General features: G+C 37.4%; 2 protein-coding genes across 2 annotated transcripts; both read left to right on the forward strand.

Annotated features, from left to right (window-relative positions):
• The first annotated feature begins 2,641 nt into the window (after nucleotides 1-2,641).
• On the forward strand, nucleotides 2,642-3,601 carry LOC124505789 (olfactory receptor 56A3-like). Its single transcript, XM_047071826.1, has one exon. The coding sequence runs from the start codon at nucleotides 2,642-2,644 to the stop codon at nucleotides 3,599-3,601; it is 960 nt and encodes a 319-aa protein (XP_046927782.1).
• A 17,560-nt stretch (nucleotides 3,602-21,161) lies between these two features.
• Nucleotides 21,162-22,121, forward strand: LOC124505782 (olfactory receptor 56A3-like). The gene has a single exon (XM_047071818.1). It carries the CDS (start codon nucleotides 21,162-21,164, stop codon nucleotides 22,119-22,121), a length of 960 nt encoding a protein of 319 aa, XP_046927774.1.
• The last annotated feature ends 971 nt before the right edge of the window (nucleotides 22,122-23,092 follow it).

Consider the following 23,092-nt stretch of genomic DNA (forward strand, 5'->3'; position numbering starts at 1 on the left):
TGTAGATCATTTACATAAAAAAAGAAAAGTACATAATTGTAATTAAACCGAAATCAAAAAGAATGAAGTGGACTTACAAGAGTAACAGGGATAGTTGTTCATGATTTACTGTTGAGTGAAAACAAAGAATAACATCAGATTTATGATCCACTATATTTATAAAATTCAATCCATTCATCTTTCCATAGGTGAACATATAAGCATATTTAAGTATTCCTAAGATTAATTAGAAAGACATATTTAAAACACACTGGAGCTTTCACTTTTCTAAAGAGAAAAGAAATAGGAGTTAAGTTGAGGTATTCAGGGACAGGGAAATAAAAATAGAGTAAAAGAAGACCTTTAAAGAAACTGATGCTGACAGCACAGCCCAGGGAACACGGTCAATGCTATTGTACCTGTGTTATATGGTGACGGATGGTAGCTATACCTGTGGTGAGTGCAGTATAACTTAACTGTATACACTTGTCGAATCACCATGTTGTACACCTGAAACTAACGCAACATTGTGTGTCAACTACAATCAAGTTTTTAAACTGAAACGTAAGAAAGAAAAAACAAACTGATGATGCTTGCTCCCATAATTTGAGAATGGGAATAATTCACATGAGGCTCAAAATGACATAGAAACGACTCCTGTTTCCTAGTATACAGTTGTATACACATCCCATTTGAAAAATCTTCCATTACAGCAAAAATCATGATAGGACTCTCTCTTTTAAAAACACATTGCATTTTCTCAGGAATATTTTTTCCAAGTTACTCTTGCATTCTTATCATTATAACGCCATGATGAAAGTCATTATAAATTTACATCAGTCCATTTAATAGCATGGTTTGGGAGGCACCTATCTGACAATGGGCTGCAGGAAGCCCATTGGAACTTCTGAGTGAGATTATTAGACCCATGGAAGACACCCAGTGTGCCTGTGCAAACGAGTGTGAACGTGGATGGATGGATGGATGGATGGATGGATGGATGGATGGATATAAGACCCCGAGTCCCAGGAGACTAACTGCCTACAGGACGCAGTCAATGTTGGGCTGGATTACCAGAGCTCCTTCCTTTTAGAGAGAAAGAAAAACAGTTTCTTCTCCTACCTGCCTGCTTGTCTCCCAGGAGGGCCTTTTAAGCACAGGGAAATGGGGATGGAGAAGTTCCCTAAGGGCAAAGTCCCTGATGCTCTGGAGTTATAACTACACCCAGCTATTTCAGGAACTAGCCGGAACTCCAATATCAGTGGAGCCAGACCCCTGCTCACATCCTCTGTAAGTGAGTCTGGATAGAGGGTGCCTGAGGGGCAGCTATACCAGGAGTAGGCAGAACACTGGGCATGGTGGGGGGAGACATTTCTCTTTAGTCCAGATCTGTGCTCCGTTCCATTCCTGAGTCACTACTGTAAAAGTAGTGCGAAAACAGGATAGGAGAGACCGCATGCTGTCTCAGATCAGGAGGCACGTGTGAGAAACTGTACTCTGGAACCTTCCCTTTTGCTGTTCTCTTGCCTTTTTACGTATTTTTCTGGATGCTGCCAGAGATGCAGAGGGGCAGGAATTTGTCCATAGGAGATGAATGGGGATGGGGGTAGGAAGCCTGGAGAGTGCATCATCTGGCGCTTACTTTAGATGATTCGGAGTTTTCAACTGTACACGCTAAAATGTAGTGGCTTTATGGCAAACAATCTGCCCACAAATGCTTGAATCATGGGGGAGGAATTAAATTTAATCTAAATAACATTAGAGGTTGAAGACAGAGACCACAACTGGGGTCAGTGGGAGTAAGAAAGTGGTTCCTCAGTTTAAGCTCAATCTAAAGAATCTCTAAAGCTATGCTGTAAAAACAGAGAATTATGCCCAGATGATCACTGAGGTATCCGTCACTGGATGCACACAATAATGTCCTAAACAATGTTTAGGAGAGATGTTTAAAGTTCTCTGAGAGTCACTGGAGTTCAGTGGTCCCTACAACAACAACTACTACTACTACTACTACTACTAATAATAATAATAATAGAAAACAACAATAATAGACACAACATAAAAAGAAAATTATACTCAGAGCAGTGGAAGCAGGAGTCAGAGTACTAAGTGCAAGAGAAAGAATTATTCCAGATTTCTGGAAGCCTGACCAAGAATTGTATGTACATGAGGGTGCATGAGAGACAGTCATGTATCTGAGTCCCTGCTTGAGCCAGGTTCTGCTCCTTAACCTTTGTGTAGACAAACCATATGTTTATCATATGGTAGCCCTTGGGGTCACAAAACAAAAAACAAAAAGGAAGAAATTTAAGAGCACAAATTTAGAGACTCATCTGAAACAAAGTAGTCTCTGAGCAATTTCCCCCTGCTCTGTGTTTCTTCAAAGAAATGACAATTCTATTTTTAAAAACCTGAAAAAAATCAAACATGTATAAATAAATCATGTTACTTCAGTCTTCTATATTGTTTAGTGATGAGAATATCTGAGTAACATGGCACAAACGATAGATAAATTCACATGGGTCTGGATGACCTGCTAGGAATCACAAGATTTACCTAGGTGAAGCAAATTGTTCTAAATTCATGTGTCCTAAACCAGTAGCTAATTTAATCCTAATTTTACAGATCACTAAAAGGAAGCTGTAGAAATATATGACAAAATATGACAGTGCATCAAAATGGCACCATCTCCTTTGAAATTTCAGACTTCCTCCTGAATTGTTTTGTCAGGTCCCCCAGCTGGAAGCTCTGGTTGTCCCTGCCACTCAGCCTTCTCCTCCTCCTGGCTATGGGGGCCAATGGTATTCTCTTGATCACCATTCGGATGGAGGTCTCTCTACATGAGCCCATGTACTACCTGCTCAGCCTCCTCTCCCTACTGGACATTGTGCTTTGCCTCACCGTCATCCCCAAGATTCTGGCCATCTTCTGGTTTGACCTCAAGTCCATCAGCTTCTATGCCTGCTTCCTCCAGATGTACATCATGAATTGCTTCTTTGGCATGGAGTCCTGCACATTCATGGTCATGGCCTATGACCGCTATGTAGCCATCTGCCACCCACTGAGGTATCCATCCATCATCACTGATCATTTTGTAGCCAAGGCTGCCATTTTTATTTTGGCCAGAAATGCACTTCTTACTATATTCATTCCCATCCTCTCTGCCCGGCTCCATTACTGTGGAAAAAATATAATTGAGAACTGTATGTGTGCCAATCTCTCTGTGTCCAAGCTCTCCTGTGATAACATTGGCTTTAACAGAATTTACCATTTAGTTGTGGCCTGGACTCTACTGGGCTCTGACCTCATTCTCATCATCTTCTCCTATACCTTCATCCTACGAGCCGTTCTTAGACTCAAGACAAAAGGGGCAGCTGCCAAAGCTCTGAGCACTTGTAGCTCTCACTTCATCCTCATCCTCTTTTTCAGCACCATCCTGCTGGTTTTTGTTTTTACCCACATTGCCAAGAAAAAAATTTCCCCTGATATCCCTGTCTTGCTTAACGTGTTACACCATGTAATTCCTGCAGCTCTCAACCCCATTGTCTATGGGGTACGAACTCAGGAGATTAAAGAGGGGATTAGGAAATTACTGAGGAGGGCAAGAGAGAACAGAAAGTAATCATGCTCTTGCTTGGCTCTTCTCAAAACCACAATCAGAAGGCAGGGACAGGGAGATAGAAATAGTCCTAATCTTCTCATTGGGGCATGCCTGATGATAAAAACTATATGGTTTCCCTTTAGCCACAGTCACATCACACTTCTTACCCACCATGGTTTTCTGAAGAGACTAAGGATATGGCCCTCCTTTCCCTACCTGACTTTGTCCTCAAGTCCTTTGGTCAGAACTGCCTCCCTAACAGCTTCTCAAAAACATGAACCACACTTCCATCTCTGGAACTATTTGCTTATTGTTCCTCTGTCCACATAACTCCTTCCCTCACACCCAATGGGTCTCTCTGACCACAGTATTTAAAATAGTACCTAACAATATTCCCCCAAAGCACAGATGATGTCCCAACATCTTCTCTATTTCACTGTTCTTCACAGCATTTGTCACTGCCTAATGACCATAAAAGTTCCTCATTTACTTGTTTAGTCCGTTGACATTCATTAAAATTTAAGGAGTAGAAAGGCACAGTGTTTGGCTTATGGTAGAGACCCACAAATGTTTGTAAAATTAATGATTAAATAAATGCTGAATAAATGATTAATTGTATGCTAGTTACTAGGAATATAATTCAGACATGGTACTTTTTCTCTGGGTTTTTATATTAGACTTCAAGAGTGAGGGAGACCATATTTCATCCACATTCCATGGTCTGAGCACTGTAGGACAGACAGGAGCTTAGTCATAAGAACAAAAGTATATTTTTAGGAACTTTGAATTTGAATACACTTGAGATATTCAAATGGAAGTGTATAGACTTACAGGTATCACACTCAAATAAGATTTGCTCTTTGAAGAAAAAGAGAGGTACATGTGAGAACTGACTACATATCCTCATTGAAGCAATGGAAGGAGATGGAATGGCCAAGGGAAAGAAAACAGAGCAAGAACATAAGAAAGCCCACCAAAAAACCCTGAAGTGCTCCATATCACCTTTACCTTCTGGTATCAAGAGATTAACATGGATTCACACAAAGTAGTGTTCAGTGGATAAGAAAAAATAAAAGATTCACAGAATAAAGCACCTCAACATAAACTGTGATCAATTAAAAAGTGATACTCAATTTTATTCAAGGTTACCTGTAGAAGTGTGGGGCCCTTGTCTGTCTAAACAATTTAATGTGTAAAATGAAGTACAAAATTTTTTGGGCCCATGTGGTCCCATTGAAAAATGTGTGAGTTTATCAATAAAAAGTTAGAACAATGGGTAGAGAAATAGTTCTGATGTATGTATTCATTGTTCTGTCAGTGTACACAAAGATATTTTTGTAGTGTCAAGGCACCACCTTAACAAAAGGGGGACATAAAGTATATTTGAAAAAATAATGGCTACAAGTTTCCTAATCTTGTAAAAATTATAAACTCAGAGTTCTAAGAAGCTCAATGAAACCCAAGAATAAGAAACATGAATAACGCTATACTAGGGGTACATATCATAATCAAGCTGTTCATAAGTAATGATTAAAGAAAAAAATTATAAAGCCAGATGAAAAGACACATCACAAATTATCTAAATAAAGGATGAAAGCAGATTTCTTATCAGAAACAATGCAAATAAAACCATAGAGCAATACCTTTAAAACTGAAAGAATAAAAAAAGATGTTAAACTACAATTCTATATCCCACAGTAATACTCTTAAAAACAGATAGATTTTTTTTTAATTTTTTAACATTTATTAATTTTTGAGAGAGTGTGAGCAGGGGAGGGGCAGAGAGATGGGGAGACACAGAATCTGAAGCAGGTTGCAGGCTCTGAAATGTCAGCACAGAGCTCGATGCAGGACTCAGACCCATGAACCATGAGATCATGACATGAACTGAAGTTGGACGCCTACCGACTAAGCCACCTAGGCAACCCAGATAAATGCTTTTTTAAACATATAAAAACAAATAATTTTTCAATGTAGGCTCACACTACAAACAACATTTGTAAGTTTCTTTAACCAGAATGAAAATATTATCAGATGTAAATATAGATCTAAACAAAGGAATTAAAAGCATCAGAATTTGTTACTACATGGGTACATATGTAAGATTTTTTAAATTATTTAAATGCCTTTAATTATCTATCACAAAAATAACAACAATGCAGCATTTAATGTATAACATACAAAAAAGTAAAATGTACTAAAATAATAGCATAAGCCAGGAAGAAAAAAGTGGAATTAGAACATTGTTAAGTCATTACATAATACACAAAATAATATGTTATCACTTGAAGATAGACTGTGATTAGAGATGCATACTATAATCTCTAAAACAAGCCCCCAAATAGTTGATACTCATAAGAAAAGAAGTAATATGGGATGGAATGTTTTAAAGAATAATTAACCCAAAAGAAAGAAAAAGAGAGGAAAGGGAACAGAGGACAAAAGCCAAAATGACATATGTAAATCCAACCACACCATAAACCAAAATAAGTACAAATTAACTAATTACCCAATTTAAGACCGAGCTTGTCATACTGAAAAAAAAAAAACTTATTTAAATGCTGCCCACACAAAATGCACCTCATGTAAACACAAAGTGTTAAAAGTAAAGGGATGGGATAATATACAACACTAAAAACACCACCAATCAAAAGAAAAGAGAGAGAGAGAGACAATCCAAGAAACGAACTCTTAACTACAGAGAACAAACTGATGGTTACCAGAAGGGAGGTGGGTGGGGGCATGGGTGAAATAGGTGATGGGGATAAAGAGTACACTTATCATGATGTACATTGAGTAATGTGTAGAATTGCTGAATCACTATATTGTACACCTGACACTAATACAACACTGTATGTTAACAATACTGGAATTAAAATTAAAAATTAAAAAAAAGGAAATAAAAATGGGATAACTATAATAATACCAGAAAAAGTGAGTTTCAAAGCCAAAAACAACAGTAAAATATATAACATTTCAAATGCACACTAACATTACTAAAATATATCATATTCAGGGTCATAAAATGAATCCCAATACACTTAAAAGAATTCATGCAAAGTATATTTTTTACTATAGTGGAATGAAATTACATATCAATGTGAAGTGATCTCTGGAATAAGACCAAAACATGTGAAACATAACAAGATACTTCTAAACAATCCATGAGACAAAGAAATTGAAAAAGAGAATAAAAAGAATTTTGAGCTGAAAAAAATATTAAAATACAATGTATGAAAATTTTTGAAATGCTACTAAAACAATAATGTTGAAAACTGTGAGGATTAGAGGTGTCCATCCTCCACACAGTAAAACATTCATGTATAGATCTTGACTCCCCAAAAATGTATCAACTAACTGGCTACTGTTAATATGAAGACATGCCAATAACCTAACCAGTCAACTAACTCATTTTGTATGTTATATGTATAATATACTGTATTCTTACAATAAACTGTGCTAGAGAAAAGAAAATGTTAAGAAAATCAAAAAATAAAGAGAGAAAATAATTTACAGTACTGTATTGTCTTTATTTAAAAAAAATTCCCATAAGGGGAAATCCCAACAGTTCCAATCCATGTTGTTCATGGGTCAACTGTACTGGACACATATATGAAGCATTAAATTCTTATATTTGAAATACTAGGTATCCAAACAATGACCAAATTCAACCACTAAAAACAACAACATAAAGAAGAATAAATTAAACCCCAAAAAAGGAAAAGAAATGAACAATAACAGGATCAATGAAACAGAAGAAAGAATCAAATAGAAACAGTCATTAAACCAAATATCCTACTTTGAGAAGAGTGACAAAATGCCCTCAGAGACTTAATGAAAGATATTTCGAATATGATGTTGGACATGCAGTTATAAAAAGGAACTGTTTTATAAAATAGTTGCTATAAAGCAATCAGGGGATGAGCTGCATAGCAGATTAATGCAGCTGAGTAGCATGTTAATGAGCTGCATCAAGCCAAGGAAATTTGTAGTCCTGTTACATCATGGTCAGAAGATACAGAAAAGAGGAGGAGGAAGTGGATAAGAGAGAGTATGCAAGGATGTCACAATGTAAATTTGGTCTCATAAGAGTCACATGAGGAATTAAATAAATGGAACGTACTTGAAGAAATAGAAATGAAGCCTGCTCATTAATTTTTAAAAAGCAAGATTACAGTTTGAAAGGTATTGTAGAGGGGCAAATTAGATAGTAACAAATGAAAACACCTAGACATAGTGATGTCAGAGGAAAAGAGTCCCCTCTAAAGGCTATGTGCAGATCACCTACTGTCTTAGGTGGATTCCCAATCAGACTCTGAGATTCTGATACATGTTGGTGGCATTTTGGAGAGTTGAAGTGGAAAATAAAATGATGAAGATAGAAACAAAAGTAAAACAGCCATAAAGCAATTTTAGTAATAAAAATCATGAAGGAGAAAAATTAACATCACATATGGAGGATTTAATGATGGCCACACATCTTTTTACACTCGTTGGAGAAAGAAGTGTGGGCCAGTTTCCCTCCTGCTGAATCAGGGCTGGTTCCAGTGACTCACTCATAACCAACAGATTATGGCAAAAGTGACACTGATTTTAATAATAAATATTTTTGGAGATGTCAAAGATATTTTAATTATATGGGGAAAGTTCATGATACAATGTTACAAAAAAACAAACTAGGATACAAAAATGTACATAGACCATAAACCCAGTTTTTCAAATGTTCACATGCACCTCACATTGGTTCAGTTTTCCTTTTTGGCCATGGATGTGTTACAGGCTTACCTCACTCCAAGCTTGGATGACAGTGCTCTTTAACACATCTGTCTAGAACTTTTTGTTTTGCTCAGATTTTTAAATTTTTCTTTTTCTCTTTCAAGTTTTTATTTAAAATCCAGTTAGTTAACATCTGGTGTAATATTAGTTTCCAGTGTACAATTTAGTGATGCAACACTTACAAACAACACTCGAAGATCATCACAAGTGCCTTCCTTAAGTCCCTGTCATCAATTAGACCAATCCCCCCAAAAACCTCCCCTCTTGTAACAACTGGTTTCCTAATGTTAAGAGTCCGTTTCTTGTTATTACTCTTTTTTCCCCTTATATTTGTTTGTTCTATTTCTTAAATTCCACATATGAATGAAATCATACAGTATTGATCTTTCTCTGACTTATTTAGTTTAGCAATAAATACCTCTATCCATGTCACTGCAAATGGCAAGGTTTCATTCTTTTTTATAGCTGAGTAATAATACATTGTATATAGAGAGTACTTTTTCTTTATAGATTCATCATTCAGTGGGCACTTGGGCTCTTTCCATAATTTGACTGATAATGTCGCTATAAATATCGGGGTGCATTTATGTGTTCGAATCTGTATTTTTTTTTATTTAAATTCAGATTAGTTAACAACAGTGTAGTCTTGGCTTTAGAAGTAGAACCCAGTGATTCATCACTTACATATACCACTCAGTGCTCATTCCAACAAGTGTCTTCCTTAATGCCCATCACCCATTTAGCCATCCTGCCACCTACCTCCCCTCAGACAATCCTCAGATTGTTCTCTGCATTTAAAGTATTTTATGGTTTATTTGGTAGAGACTGTTGAAGCCACCTGGTCCCAGCAGACCCCAGAAGGCGGCCACATCCGCTGGTGCTGGGGCAAGTTCGTTAAGGGTGAAGCCTGGTGCCAGATATGTGTTGTGATTTTCCATAATCCCTGAAACGCTGCTGCTACTCTGTCTCGTGAACTTTTTCTGGGGCGGGCTGGCACCTCACCTCAGTCTCGGGGCACCAGCAACAACAGGGTCCAGTGGACATTCCTGGGTGCAGGCAATATTTGGCCATTGCTCTTTCAGCCATTACTCAGTGAGACCCTCCCACAGAGGAGTGGACCGGGCCAAAGCCGTAGTCCTTCAGAAGTAAGGGGCTGGGGCAAATAGCCACATCTGAGACAAAACTTGGGAGAGAGGTTCTGCCTGGGGTCTGGTCACAGAGAGTGAAAAAGCGGGGAGTGGATGAGAGCTGAAGACAGAGGACCAGTGCGCGGTTGCTGATCCGGGAGAACAGACTAGGTGGCTGGGTGGCGCCATTTTCACCGCTCCCGCGCATGTGCATACAAACCAACAAGTGCCACAACAATTCACCCCAGTAGGCTACCAGTGCCATCTAGTGGAGAGCAGAGCTATTACACTGAACCCCACCCATTTGGGCCAATGTATCTCTTCAAGAACACAAGTCTCATCACTGGCTTAATATATGGACTACAAAGAGCTACATAGACTGTCTTCGAAGGGGAAATAAAGCAATTTCAGTCCTACTTCAATCTGTTAGCAGGTTCATCTATTCAATTTTCCTTATTTTTCTTTTTACTCTTTCTCTTTCACAATTCTTTTCTTTTTCTTAAATACAGAAAGAGAAAAAATTCATTTTTATTTTCAATTTTATTAAAAATATCTTTCTTTTATTTTTATCACTATATTTTTACCTTTGTGTAAATTTTTTCAAATTCTACTTTATTTCCATCATTTTATTTTAGTCTACTTCAGTGTACTCACCTTTTCAAATTTTCAATTTCCTTTTTTTAAATTTTTTTCTCATTTTAATTTCTTTTCTTTTTCTTGAATGCAAAATGAGAAAAACTTCATTTTTACTTTAAATTTCTATTAAAAATATTTTTATTTAATTTTTATTACTATATTTGTGCTGTTATGTAAATATTTTCAAGTTCTATTTTACTTCCGTCATTTTATTTTAGTCTACTTTAGTGTATTCACTTTTTCAAATTTTCAAACGATTTCAATTTTTTCTTCTTTTATTTTTTTATCTTTTTTCTCTTTTTCATTTCTTTTTTCTTAAATACAGAAAACGAAAAAATTCATAATTATTTTTAATTTCTCTTAAAAATATTTTTCTTTAATTTTTTTCTACTATATTCTTTACTTATGTGTATATTTTTTCAAATTCTATTTTACCCCCATCATCTCATTTTAGTCTACTTCAGTGAATTCATTTTTTTCAAATTCTGAAGTGATTTACTTTTTTTTCCTCTCCCCCCATTTTTTTTCTCTAATCTGTAAAAACACTTTCAACACCCAGACCAAAACACACCTAGTATCTAGCATCATCTATTCAGTTTTTGTGTGTGTGTGTGTGTTTAATTTTTAATATTTTTTAAATTTTAATTTCAGTTTTTCTACCTCATTAATTCCTTTTCTCCCTTCAAAATGACAAAATGAAGGAATTCACCCCAAAAGAAAGAGCACGAAGAAACAACAGCCAGGGATTTAACCAACACAGATACAAGCAAGATGTCTGAACCAGAAGTTCGATACACAATAATAAGAATACTAGCTGGAGTCGAAAATAGATTAGAATCCCTTTATGCAGAGATAAAACAAGTGAAAAATAGCCAGAATGAAATTAAAAATAGCCGGAATGAAATTAGAAATAACTGAGCTGCAATCATGGATGGATGCAGCGGCAGCAAGGATGGACAAGGCAGAACAGAACATAGAGGACAAACTTATAGAGAATAATGAAGAGGAAGAAAAGAGGGAGATGAAGGCAAAAGAGCACAATTTAAGAATTAGAGAAATCAGTGACTCATTAAAAGGAAAAAAATCAGAATCATAGGGGTCCCAGAAGAGGAAGAGAGAGAAATAGGGGTAGATGGGTTATGTGAGCAAATCATAGCAGAAAACTTTCCTAACCTGGGGAAAGGCACAGACATCAAAATCCAGGAAGCACCCCCATTAGATTCAACAATGGAATCTAGAGGACCCAGAGGTCCTCTAGAGGACCCAGAGGAATGGAATCTAGAGGAACCAGAGGTCCTCTAGAGGACCCAGAGGTCCCAGAGGACCCCCATTAGATTCAACAAAAAGCGACTATCAACAAAGCATATCACAGTCAAATTCACAAAATACTCAGGCAAGGAGAGAATCATGAAGCAGCAAGGGGAAAAAAGTCCCTAACCTACAAGGGAAGACAGATCAGGTTTGCAGCAGATGTACCCACACAAACTTGGCAGGCCATAAAGGAGTGGCAGGATATATTCAGTGTGCTGAATCAGAAAAATGTGCAGCCAAAATTATTTTTCCAGCAAGGCTGCCATTCAAAATAGAAGGAAAGATAAAAAGTTTCCCAGACAAACAAAAATTAAAGGAGCTTGTGACCACTAGACCAGCCCTGCAAGAAATTTTAAGGGGGACTTTCTGAGGGGAGAAAAGATAAAAAAAAAAAATATATATATATATATATATATATATATATATATATATATATACCAAAAGCAACAAAAGCTTAGAAAGGACCAGAAAACATCACCAGAAACTCCAACTCTACAAACATCATAATGGCAGTAAATTCCTATCTTTCAGTACTCTAAATGTCAATGGACTCAATGCTCCGATCAGAAGACATAGGGTAACAGAATGGATAAGAAAACAAGATCCATCTATATACTGTTTACAAGAGACCCACTTTAGACCTAAAGACATCTTCAGATTGAATGTAAGGGGATGGAGAACCATCTCTCATGCTAATCGTCAACAAAAGAAAGCCTGAGTAGCCATACTTATATCAGACAATCTAGACATTAAAAGAAAGACTGTATCAAGAGATGCAGAAGGGCATTATATCATAATCAAGGGGTCTATCCACCAAGACGACCTAACAATTGTAAATATTTATGCGCCAAATGTGGAGCACCCAAATATATTAATCAGTTAATCACAAACATAAAGAAACTCATCGATAGTAACACCACAATAGTAAGAGACTTCAACACACCACTCACAGCAATGGACACATAATCTAATCAAAAAATCAACAAGCAAATAATGGCTGTGAATGACACACTGGACCAGATGGACTTAACAGATATATTCAGAACATTTCATTGTAAAGCAGGCAAATACACATTACTCTCCAGTGCACATGGAACGTTCTCCAAAACAGACCATATACTGGGACACAAATCAGGCCTCAGCAAGTACAAAAAGATCGAGATTATACCATGCATATTTTCAGACCACAATGCTATAAACTCGAAATCAACCACAAGAAAAAATTTGGAAAGGTAACAAATACTTGGAGACTGAAGAATACCCTACTAAAGAACAAATGGGCTTACCAAGAATTTAAAGAGGAAATTTAAAAGTGTATGCAAGCCAATGGAAATGATAACACCACAACCCAAAACCTCTGGGATGAGCAAAGGCAGTCATAAGAGGAAACTATATAGCAATCCAGGCCTTCCTAAAGAAGGAAGAAAGGTCTCAGATACATAACCTAACCTTACACCTTAAAGAGCTGGAAAAAGATCAGCAAATAAAACACAAAAACAGCAGAAGACAGGAAAAAGATTAGAGCAGAAATCAATGCTATCGAAACCAAAGAACATATCAATGAAACCAGAAGCTGGTTCTTTGAAAGAATTGACAAAATTGATAAACCACTAGCCAGCTTGATCAAGAAGAAAAAGAAAGGACCCAAATAACTAAAATCAAGAATGAAAGAGGAGAGATCACAACCAACACAACAGAAATAAAAACAATAATAAGAGAATATTATGAGCAATGATATGCCAATAACATGGGTAATCTGGAAGAAATGGACAAACTCCTAGAAACGTACACACTACCAAAACTGAAACAGGAAAAAATAGAAAATTTGAACAGGCCCATAATCAATAAGGAAATTGAAGTAGTAATCAAAAATCTGCCAAAAGAGTCCAGGGCAAGAGGCTTTACAGGGGAATTCTACCAAATATTTAAGGAAGAATTAACACCTATTCTCTTGAAGCTGTTCCAAAAAATAGAAATGGAACAAAAACTTCCAAACTCTTTCTAGGAAGCCAGCATTACCTTGATTCCAAAACCAGACAGAGGCCCCACTAAAAAGGAGAACTATAGACCAATTTTCCTGATGAACATGAATGCAAAAATCCCCAACAAGATATTAGCCAACCGGACCCAACAATACATTAAAAAATTATTCACCACGACCAAGTGGGATTTATACCTGGGATGCAGAGCTGGTTCAATATCCGCAAAACAATTAACGTGATTCATCACATCAGTAAAAGAAAGGTCAAGAACCATATGATCCTCTCAACAGATGCAGAGAAAGCATTTGACAAAATACAGCATCCTTTCTTGATAAAAACCCTCAAGAAAGTAGGGATAGAGGGATCATACCTCAAGATCATAAAAGCCATATATGAATGACCCAATGCTAATATCATCCTCAATGGGGAAAAACTGAGAGCTTTCCCCCTAAGGTCAGGAACAAGACAGGAATGTCCACTGTCACCACTGTTATACAACATAGTATTGGAAGTCTTAGCCTCTGCAAGCAGACAACACGAGGCCACGAGGAGGTCAAACTTTCACTCTTCACAGATGACATGATACTCTATATGGAAAACCCAAAAGACTCCATCAAAAACTTCTAGAATTGATTCATGAATTCAGCAAAGTTGCAGAATATAAAATCAATGCACAGAAATCGGTTGCATTCCTATATACCAACAATGAAGCAACAGAAAGAGAAATCAAGTAATCGATCCCATTTACAATTGCACCAAAAAACCATAAAATACCTAGGAATAAATCTAACCAAGGATGTGAAAAATCTATACACAGAACTATAGAAAGCTTATGAAAGACACTGAAGAAGACACAAAGAAATGGAAAAAGATTCCATGCTCCTGGATAGTAAGAACACACATTGTTAAAATGTCAGTACTACCCAAAGCAATCTACATATTCAATGCAACCCCTATCAAAATAACAGCAGCATTCTTCACAGAGCTAGAAAAACAACCCTAAAATTTGTATGGAACCAGAAAAGACCCCGAATAGTCAAAGCAATCTTGAAAAAGAAAACCAAAGCAGGAGGCATCACAATCCCAGACTTCAAGCTATACTACAAAGCTGTAATCATCAAGAAAGTATGGTACTGGCACAAGAACAGACATTCAGATCAATGGAACAGAATAGAGAACCCAGAAATGGACCCACAAATGTATGGCCAACTAATCTTTGACAAAGCAGAAAAGAATATCCAATGGAATAAAGACAGTCTCTTCAGCAAGTGGGAAAACTGGACAGCGACATGCAGAAGAATGAACCTGGACCCTTTCTTACACCATACACAAAAATAAACTCAAAATGGATGAAAGACCTCAATGTAAGACAGGAAGCCATCAAGATCCTTTAGGAGAAAGCAGGCAAAAACCTCTTTGACCTTGGCCGCAGCAACTTCTTACTCAACACATCTCTGGAGGCAAGGGAAACAAAGGCAAAAATGAACTATTGGGACTTCATCAAAATAAAAACTTCTGCACAGCGAAGGAAACAATCAGCAAAACTAAAAGGCAACTGACAGAATGGGAGAAGATATTTGCAAACAACATATCAGATAAAAGTAATATCCAAAATCTATAAAGAACTTATGAAACTCAACACCCAAAAAACAAATCATCCAGTGAAGAAATGGGCAAAAGACATGAATAGACACTTCTGCAAGAAAGACATCCAGATGGCCAACCGACACATGAAAAATGCTCAATATCACTCGTCATCAGGGAAATACAAATCAAAACCACCATGAGATACCACCTTATACCTGTCAGAATGGCTAACATTAACAATTCAGGCAACAACAGATGTTGGCGAGGATGCAGAGAAAGAGGATCTTTTTTGCATTGCTGGTGGCAATGCAATCTGGTGCAGCCACTCTGGAAAATAGTATGGAGTGTCCTCAAAAAACTAAAAATAGAACTACCCTACCACCCAGCAATTGCACTACTAGGCATTTATCCACGGGATACAGGTGTACTGTGTTGAAGGGACACATGCAACCCCATGTTTATAGCAGCAGTATCAACAAGAGCCAAAGTATAGAAAGAGCCCAAAAGTCCATCGATGGATGGATGGGTAAAGAAGATGTGGGGTAATATATACATTCAAAAAGAATGAAATCTTGCCATTTGCAACTACGTGGATGGAACTAGAGGGTATTATGCTAAGTGAAATCAGTCAGTCAGAGAAAGACAAATATCACATGACTCACTCATATGAGGACTTTAAGACACATATCAGATGAACACAAGGGAAGGGAAGCAAAAATAACATAAAAACAGGGAGGGGGACAAAACATAAAAGACTCTTACATATGGAGAACAAACAGAGGGTTACTGGAGGTGTTGTGGGAGGGGGGGATGGGCTAAATGGGTTAGGGGCATTAAGAAATCTACTCCTGAAATCATTGTTGCACTATATGCTAACTAACTTGGATATAAATTTAAAAAATAAAAAAATAAAAATGGAAACTAATAAAAAAGAATAAATGGATTAGAGCACCTTGGTTGAAGAGTTGGTTAAGTGTCCGACTTTACCTCAGGTCATGAACTCACTGCTAGTGACTTTGAGCCCCACTTGGGGCTCTGTGCTGACAATCAAAGCCTAGAGCCTACTTCAGATTCTGTCTTTATCTCTCTGCTCCGCCCCTGCTCATGCTCTTTCTCTCTCTCTGTCTCAAATATAAATTAAAAAACAAAAACATAAAAGAATAAATCATTTAACCAGGATATTAAAGAAGAAATTAAAAAAAAAAACAACTACACAGAAACAAATGAAAATGAAAACACGACAGACCAAAACATTTGTGATGCAACAAAGGTGGTCATAAAGGGAAGTATATAGTGATACAGGCCTACCTCAAGAAGCAAGAAGAGTCTCAAATACACAACCTAAACTTACAGCCAAAGGGGCTGGAAAAATAATAGCAAAGAAAGCCCAAAACCAGAAGAATAAGGGAAATTATAACAGTTGGAGCAACCGTAAATGATACAGAAAAAAATTAAAAAACAGTAGAACAGATCAAAAAACAAACAAACAAACAAACAACCCTAGGAGTAGGTTCTCTGAAATAATTAACAAAATTGATAAACATTCTAGCCAAACTTATCAAAAAGTGAAGAGAAAGGAGCCAAGTAAGTAAAATTATGAATGAAAGAGGAGAGATCACAAAATACACCCCAGAAATACAATTAAAAGAGAATATTAGAAAAAAAAGTATATGCCAGCAAATTGGGCACTCTGGAAGAAATGGATAAATTCCTAGAAACATATAAACTAACAAAACTGAAACAGGAAGAAATAGAAAATTTGAACAGACCCATGACCAGAAAGGAAATTGAATCAGTAATCAAAAATCTCCCAACAGACAAGAGTCCACAGGTCAGATGGCTGGACTTAAGTCATGAAAGATAAAAATTAACACTAGGTCTGGAGATCTTATGATGGCCACACATTCTTTTGCACTCCTCCCATAGGAAGTCCTGCTTAATCTGGACTGGCTCCAGGGACTCACTCATAACTAACATTATGGCACAAGAGATGATTATAAATGTGATTAAAATTTATCTCTTTATTTAAAATAAAGAGATGATTAAAATGTGATTATAAAATACACATAGAAAATAAAAATCTAAATATTAAAAAATATATTTAAAAAATGTTTTAAAGTATCACATTTGGATCCATTTCAAATGAAACTCAACCTGCCTTATAACAGTAAACTACAAGCAATAGTAATAAAAATAATGTGGGATTGTTGTAAGGGAAGTCAAAGACACCAATGATGAAACAGAAACACAGCTATGCGTGCATGAAACTTGGTATATAATAAAGCTGCCAGCTCAAATTAGTGAAAAAAAGGATAAATTATTTATCTGTGTATGAAGAAACAAAGTTATTCAACACATTAAATTAAAAGGGTATTCAAAATACTTAGTAACCTCCACCAACAAAACAGAAAAGAGTCAGACCCTCCTCTGGAACCAGGCACGGATGGCCCCACTCTGCTGGCAGTACCCCACACCTCATGGATCATGGGAAGGTCTAAGAGACACCATGAGAGTGCAAAGGGTAGCGTTGAGGTGCTAGGGGTCTCAAAGTAGAGGATAGTTACAAAAATAGCAAGATAGTATTTGATATTTGCACTGCTGTGTACATATCAGGGCATACTAACTTCATACCACTCCTTACTCTTGACAAAATAAACCACAACCAGGTTTATATACATCAGTATGAAACATAATGCATGTTTTGAAAATATTACACAAACAAAAACATATAAACAAAAGTACCTTTGTGATCTAGAGAATATCTATTCATAGAAGAGATTTTGACTTGGTCAAATTGAAAAATGTGCATTGAATAATGAACCGCAGACACAAATTGAAAGCTTTATAACAGATTAGAGGAGATACTAGCAATATCTAGCCAACAGGAGGCTCTAATATTTAAAATATGCACAGGGATTTTGTCGATATGCATGAAAAACAAAATGAGTGGAAAAAACAGCTGAAGGATATCAAATATAATAAACAGCATGAAAACCAAAAATGGCTAAACATTATATGAACAATGCTTACTTATCAGGAGAAAATCGAATTAAAAATAATAAAATACTATTTTTCATCCACCTACTTTTTTTAATGTAGCATGAAATGGTATATGGAATATGAAAAATAAATACACTTTAGGAATTCATAGTGAGATTTTGTAAATATTTTGGGCGACAAATTTGATATTCCTAGTGAAATTAAATATTTTTACATGTTATAACTAAAAAAAAATCACACTCCTACACATTACCTATTTTAGGATTATAATAGAAGTATACAAGGAATTTGACATAACAGTATTTTTTGGTTAAGAATTAATTATAGGTCATTTGGGTATAGATTACTTAAAAAAAAAAAAAAAAAGAAAAGGCACATAATTGCAATTAAACCGAAATCAAAAAGAATGAAGTGGACTTACAAGAGCAACAGGGACAGTTGTTCATGATTTACTGTTGAGTGAAAACAAAGAATAACAGATTTATTATCAGACATATGATCCAATATTATTTATAAAATTCAGTCCAAATCATTCTCCCATAGGTGAACATGTAGCCATATAAGCATACTTAAGAATAATTCTAATTATTGCATATTTTAATCACACTGTACCTATCACTTTTCTAAAGAGAAGATATTGGGTGAGGTTGAGATATGCAGGAGACAGGGAAATAAAAATAAAGCAAGAGAAGGCCTTTAAAGAAACTGATGCTGACAGCACAGCCCAGGGAACACGGTCAATGCTACTGTACTTGTGTTATATGGTGACGGATGATAGCTATACCTGTGGTGAGTGCAGTATAACTTAACTGTATACACTTGTCGAATCACCATGTTGTACACCTGAAACTAACGCAACATTGTGTGTCAACTACAATCAAGTTTTTAAACTGAAACGTAAGAAAGAAAAAACAAACTGATGATGCTTGCTCCCATAATTTGAGAATGGGAATAATTCACATGAGGCTCAAAATGACATAGAAACGACTCCTGTTTCCTAGTATACAGTTGTATACACATCCCATTTGAAAAATCTTCCATTACAGCAAAAATCATGATAGGACTCTCTCTTTTAAAAACACATTGCATTTTCTCAGGAATATTTTTTCCAAGTTACTCTTGCATTCTTATCATTATAACGCCATGATGAAAGTCATTATAAATTTACATCAGTCCATTTAATAGCATGGTTTGGGAGGCACCTATCTGACAATGGGCTGCAGGAAGCCCATTGGAACTTCTGAGTGAGATTATTAGACCCATGGAGGACACCCAGTGTGCCTGTGCAAACGAGTGTGAACGTGGATGGATGGATGGATGGATGGATGGATGGATGGATGGATGGATATAAGACCCCGAGTCCCAGGAGACTAACTGCCTACAGGACGCAGTCAATGTTGGGCTGGATTACCAGAGCTCCTTCCTTTTAGAGAGAAAGAAAAACAGTTTCTTCTCCTACCTGCCTGCTTGTCTCCCAGGAGGGCCTTTTAAGCACAGGGAAATGGGGATGGAGAAGTTCCCTGAGGGCAAAGTCCCTGATGCTCTGGAGTTACAACTACACCCAGCTATTTCAGGAACTAGCCGGAACTCCAATATCAGTGGAGCCAGACCCCTGCTCACATCCTCTGTAAGTGAGTCTGGATAGAGGGTGCCTGAGGGGCAGCTATACCAGGAGTAGGCAGAACACTGGGCATGGTGGGGGGAGACATTTCTCTTTAGTCCAGATCTGTGCTCCGTTCCATTCCTGAGTCACTACTGTAAAAGTAGTGCGAAAACAGGATAGGAGAGACCGCATGCTGTCTCAGATCAGGAGGCACGTGTGAGAAACTGTACTCTGGAACCTTCCCTTTTGCTGTTCTCTTGCCTTTTTACGTATTTTTCTGGATGCTGCCAGAGATGCAGAGGGGCAGGAATTTGTCCATAGGAGATGAATGGGGATGGGGGTAGGAAGCCTGGAGAGTGCATCATCTGGCGCTTACTTTAGATGATTCGGAGTTTTCAACTGTACACGCTAAAATGTAGTGGCTTTATGGCAAACAATCTGCCCACAAATGCTTGAATCATGGGGGAGGAATTAAATTTAATCTAAATAACATTAGAGGTTGAAGACAGAGACCACAACTGGGGTCAGTGGGAGTAAGAAAGTGGTTCCTCAGTTTAAGCTCAATCTAAAGAATCTCTAAAGCTATGCTGTAAAAACAGAGAATTATGCCCAGATGATCACTGAGGTATCCGTCACTGGATGCACACAATAATGTCCTAAACAATGTTTAGGAGAGATGTTTAAAGTTCTCTGAGAGTCACTGGAGTTCGGTGGTCCCTACAATAAAAATTAATAATAATAATAATAATAATAATAGAAAACAACAATAATAGACACAACATGAAAAGAAACTAAGAAGAAAATTATACTCAGAGAAGTGGAAGCAGGAGTCAGAGTGTAAGTGCAAGAGAAAGAAATATTCCAGATTTCTGGAAACCTGCTCAAGGATTACATGTGCATGGGGGTGCCTGAGAGACAGTCATGTATCTGAGACCTTACTTGGCCCAGGTTTTGCTACTTAATCAGGGCATATTGTGTATTTATATGTCATATGATAGTCTATGCGGTCAAAAAAAAAATAAGGAATAAACTTACAAGTAGAAATTTAGACACTCAGCTAAAACAAATGAGTTCCTAAGCAATTTTCCCTTTCTTTATGTTTCTGCAAACAAATGACTTTCTATTTAAAAGAAAATCAGGGGTGCCTGGGTGGCTCAGTCGGTTGGGTTCGAGCCCTGTATTGGGGTCTGTGCTGATGGCTCAGAGCCTGGAGCCTGCTTTGGATACTGTGTCTCCCTCTCTCTCTGCCTCTCCCTTTCTCATGCTCTCTCTGTCTCCAAAATAGACATTAAAAAAAATTTTTTTTAAGAAAAAATCAAACACGTATAAATGAACCATATTATCACAGTCATCTATTATTTAGTGCTAGAATTTTCTGAGTAACATACCATGAAGGATGTACAGATGATATCAAATGGATCTGTATGACCTGCTAGGAATCACAAGTTTCACCTAGATGAAGCAAATTGTTCTAAATTCATGTGTCTTAAGTCAGTAGCTAATTTTTATCCTAATTTTATAGGTCACTAAAAGAAAGCTATAGAAATATATGACAAAATATGACAGCACATCAAAATGGCACCATCTCCTTTGAGATTTCAGACTTCCTCCTGAATTGTTTTGTCAGGTCCCCCAGCTGGAAGCTCTGGTTGTCCCTGCCACTCAGCCTCCTCTTTCTCCTGGCCATGGGAGCCAATAGTGTTCTCCTGATCACCATCTGGCTGGAAGCCTCTCTGCATGAACCCATGTATTACCTGCTCAGTTTCCTGTCACTATTGGATATCGTGCTCTGCCTCACTGTCATCCCCAAGGTCCTGGCCATCTTCTGGTTTGACCTCAAGTCCATCAGCTTCTATGCCTGCTTCCTCCAGATGTACATCATGAATTGCTTCCTTGGCATGGAGTCCTGCACATTCATGGTCATGGCCTATGACCGCTATGTAGCCATCTGCCACCCACTGAGGTACCCATCCATCATCACTGACCATTTCATAGCCAAAGCTGCCATTTTTACTTTGGCCAGAAATGCACTTCTTACTATATTCATTCCCATCCTCTCTGCCCGGCTCCATTATTGTGGAAAAAATATAATTGATAATTGTATCTGTGCCAATCTCTCTGTGTCCAAGCTCTCCTGTGATAATATTGCCCTTAACAGAATTTTCCAGTTAACTGTGGCCTGGACTCTTCTGGGCTCTGACCTGACCCTCATCATCTTCTCCTATACCATCATCCTACGAGCCGTTCTTAGACTCAAGACAAAAGGGGCAGCTGCCAAAGCTCTGAGCACTTGTGGCTCTCACTTCATCCTCATCCTCTTCTTCAGCACCATCCTGCTGGTTTTTGTTTTTACCCACATTGCCAAGAAAAAAATTTCCCCTGATATCCCTGTCTTACTTAATGTGTTACACCATGTAATTCCTGCAGCTCTCAACCCCATTGTCTATGGGGTACGAACTCAGGAGATTAAAGAGGGGATTAGGAAATTACTGAGGAGGGCAAGAGAGAACAGAAAGTAATCATGCTCTTGCTTGGCTCTTCTCAAAACTACAATCAGAAGGCAGGGACAGGGAGATAGAAATAGTCCTAATCTTCTCATTGGGGCATGCCTGATGATAAAAACTATATGGTTTCCCTTTAGCCACAGTCACATCACACTTCTTACCCACCATGGTTTTCTGAAGAGACTAAGGATATGGCCCTCCTTTCCCTACCTGACTTTGTCCTCAAGTCCTTTGGTCAGAACTGCCTCCCTAACAGCTTCTCAAAAACATGAACCACAGTTCCGTCTCTGGAACTATTTGCTTATTGTTCCTCTGTCTATATAGCTCCTTCCCTCAGGTCCAATGGGTCTCTATGACCACAGTGTTTAATACCTAACAATATTCCCCTAAAGCACAGAATATGTCCCAACATCTTCTCTGTTTCCCTGTTCTGCACAGAATTTATCACTATCTAATGACCATAAAAGTTCATCAACTTGTTTAGTCAGCCTACATTCACTAACGTTTAAGGAGCACCAGGGCAAGAATTTTTGCCTGATGTATCTCCAGCCCAAACAGTGTTTGGCATATGGTATAGACCCATGATATTTGTGAATTGATGGTTTAATAAATGTTGGAGAAATAATTGAATGTAGGCTAGTTCCTAGGAATATAATTCAGATATGGTCTGTTTTCTATATGAGTTTTTGTATTAGGTATCATGTGTGAGGGAGACCCTATTTCATGCCACATTCCATGATCTGAGCATTGTATGGAACATCTCCATAGGGCAGGTAGGGGCTTAGCCTTAAGAGCAAAAGTATATTTTTAGGAGCTTTGAATTTGAATACACATGGGATATTCAAGTGGAAGTGTATAATAAATACTTGGACTTATAGGTTTCATACTCAAGTAAGATGTACCCTTGGAAGAAATAAAGATGTGCACTTGGGATAGACCACAGATCCTCATTGAAGCCATGGGAGTAGATGGAATGGCCAAAGGAA

The sequence above is a fragment of the Lynx rufus genome, unplaced genomic scaffold (assembly GCF_022079265.1).
Source record: "Lynx rufus isolate CCGP_SWC_20201006 ecotype Redwood Valley unplaced genomic scaffold, mLynRuf1.p SCAF_9, whole genome shotgun sequence".
Classification (NCBI taxonomy): Eukaryota; Metazoa; Chordata; class Mammalia; order Carnivora; family Felidae; genus Lynx; species Lynx rufus.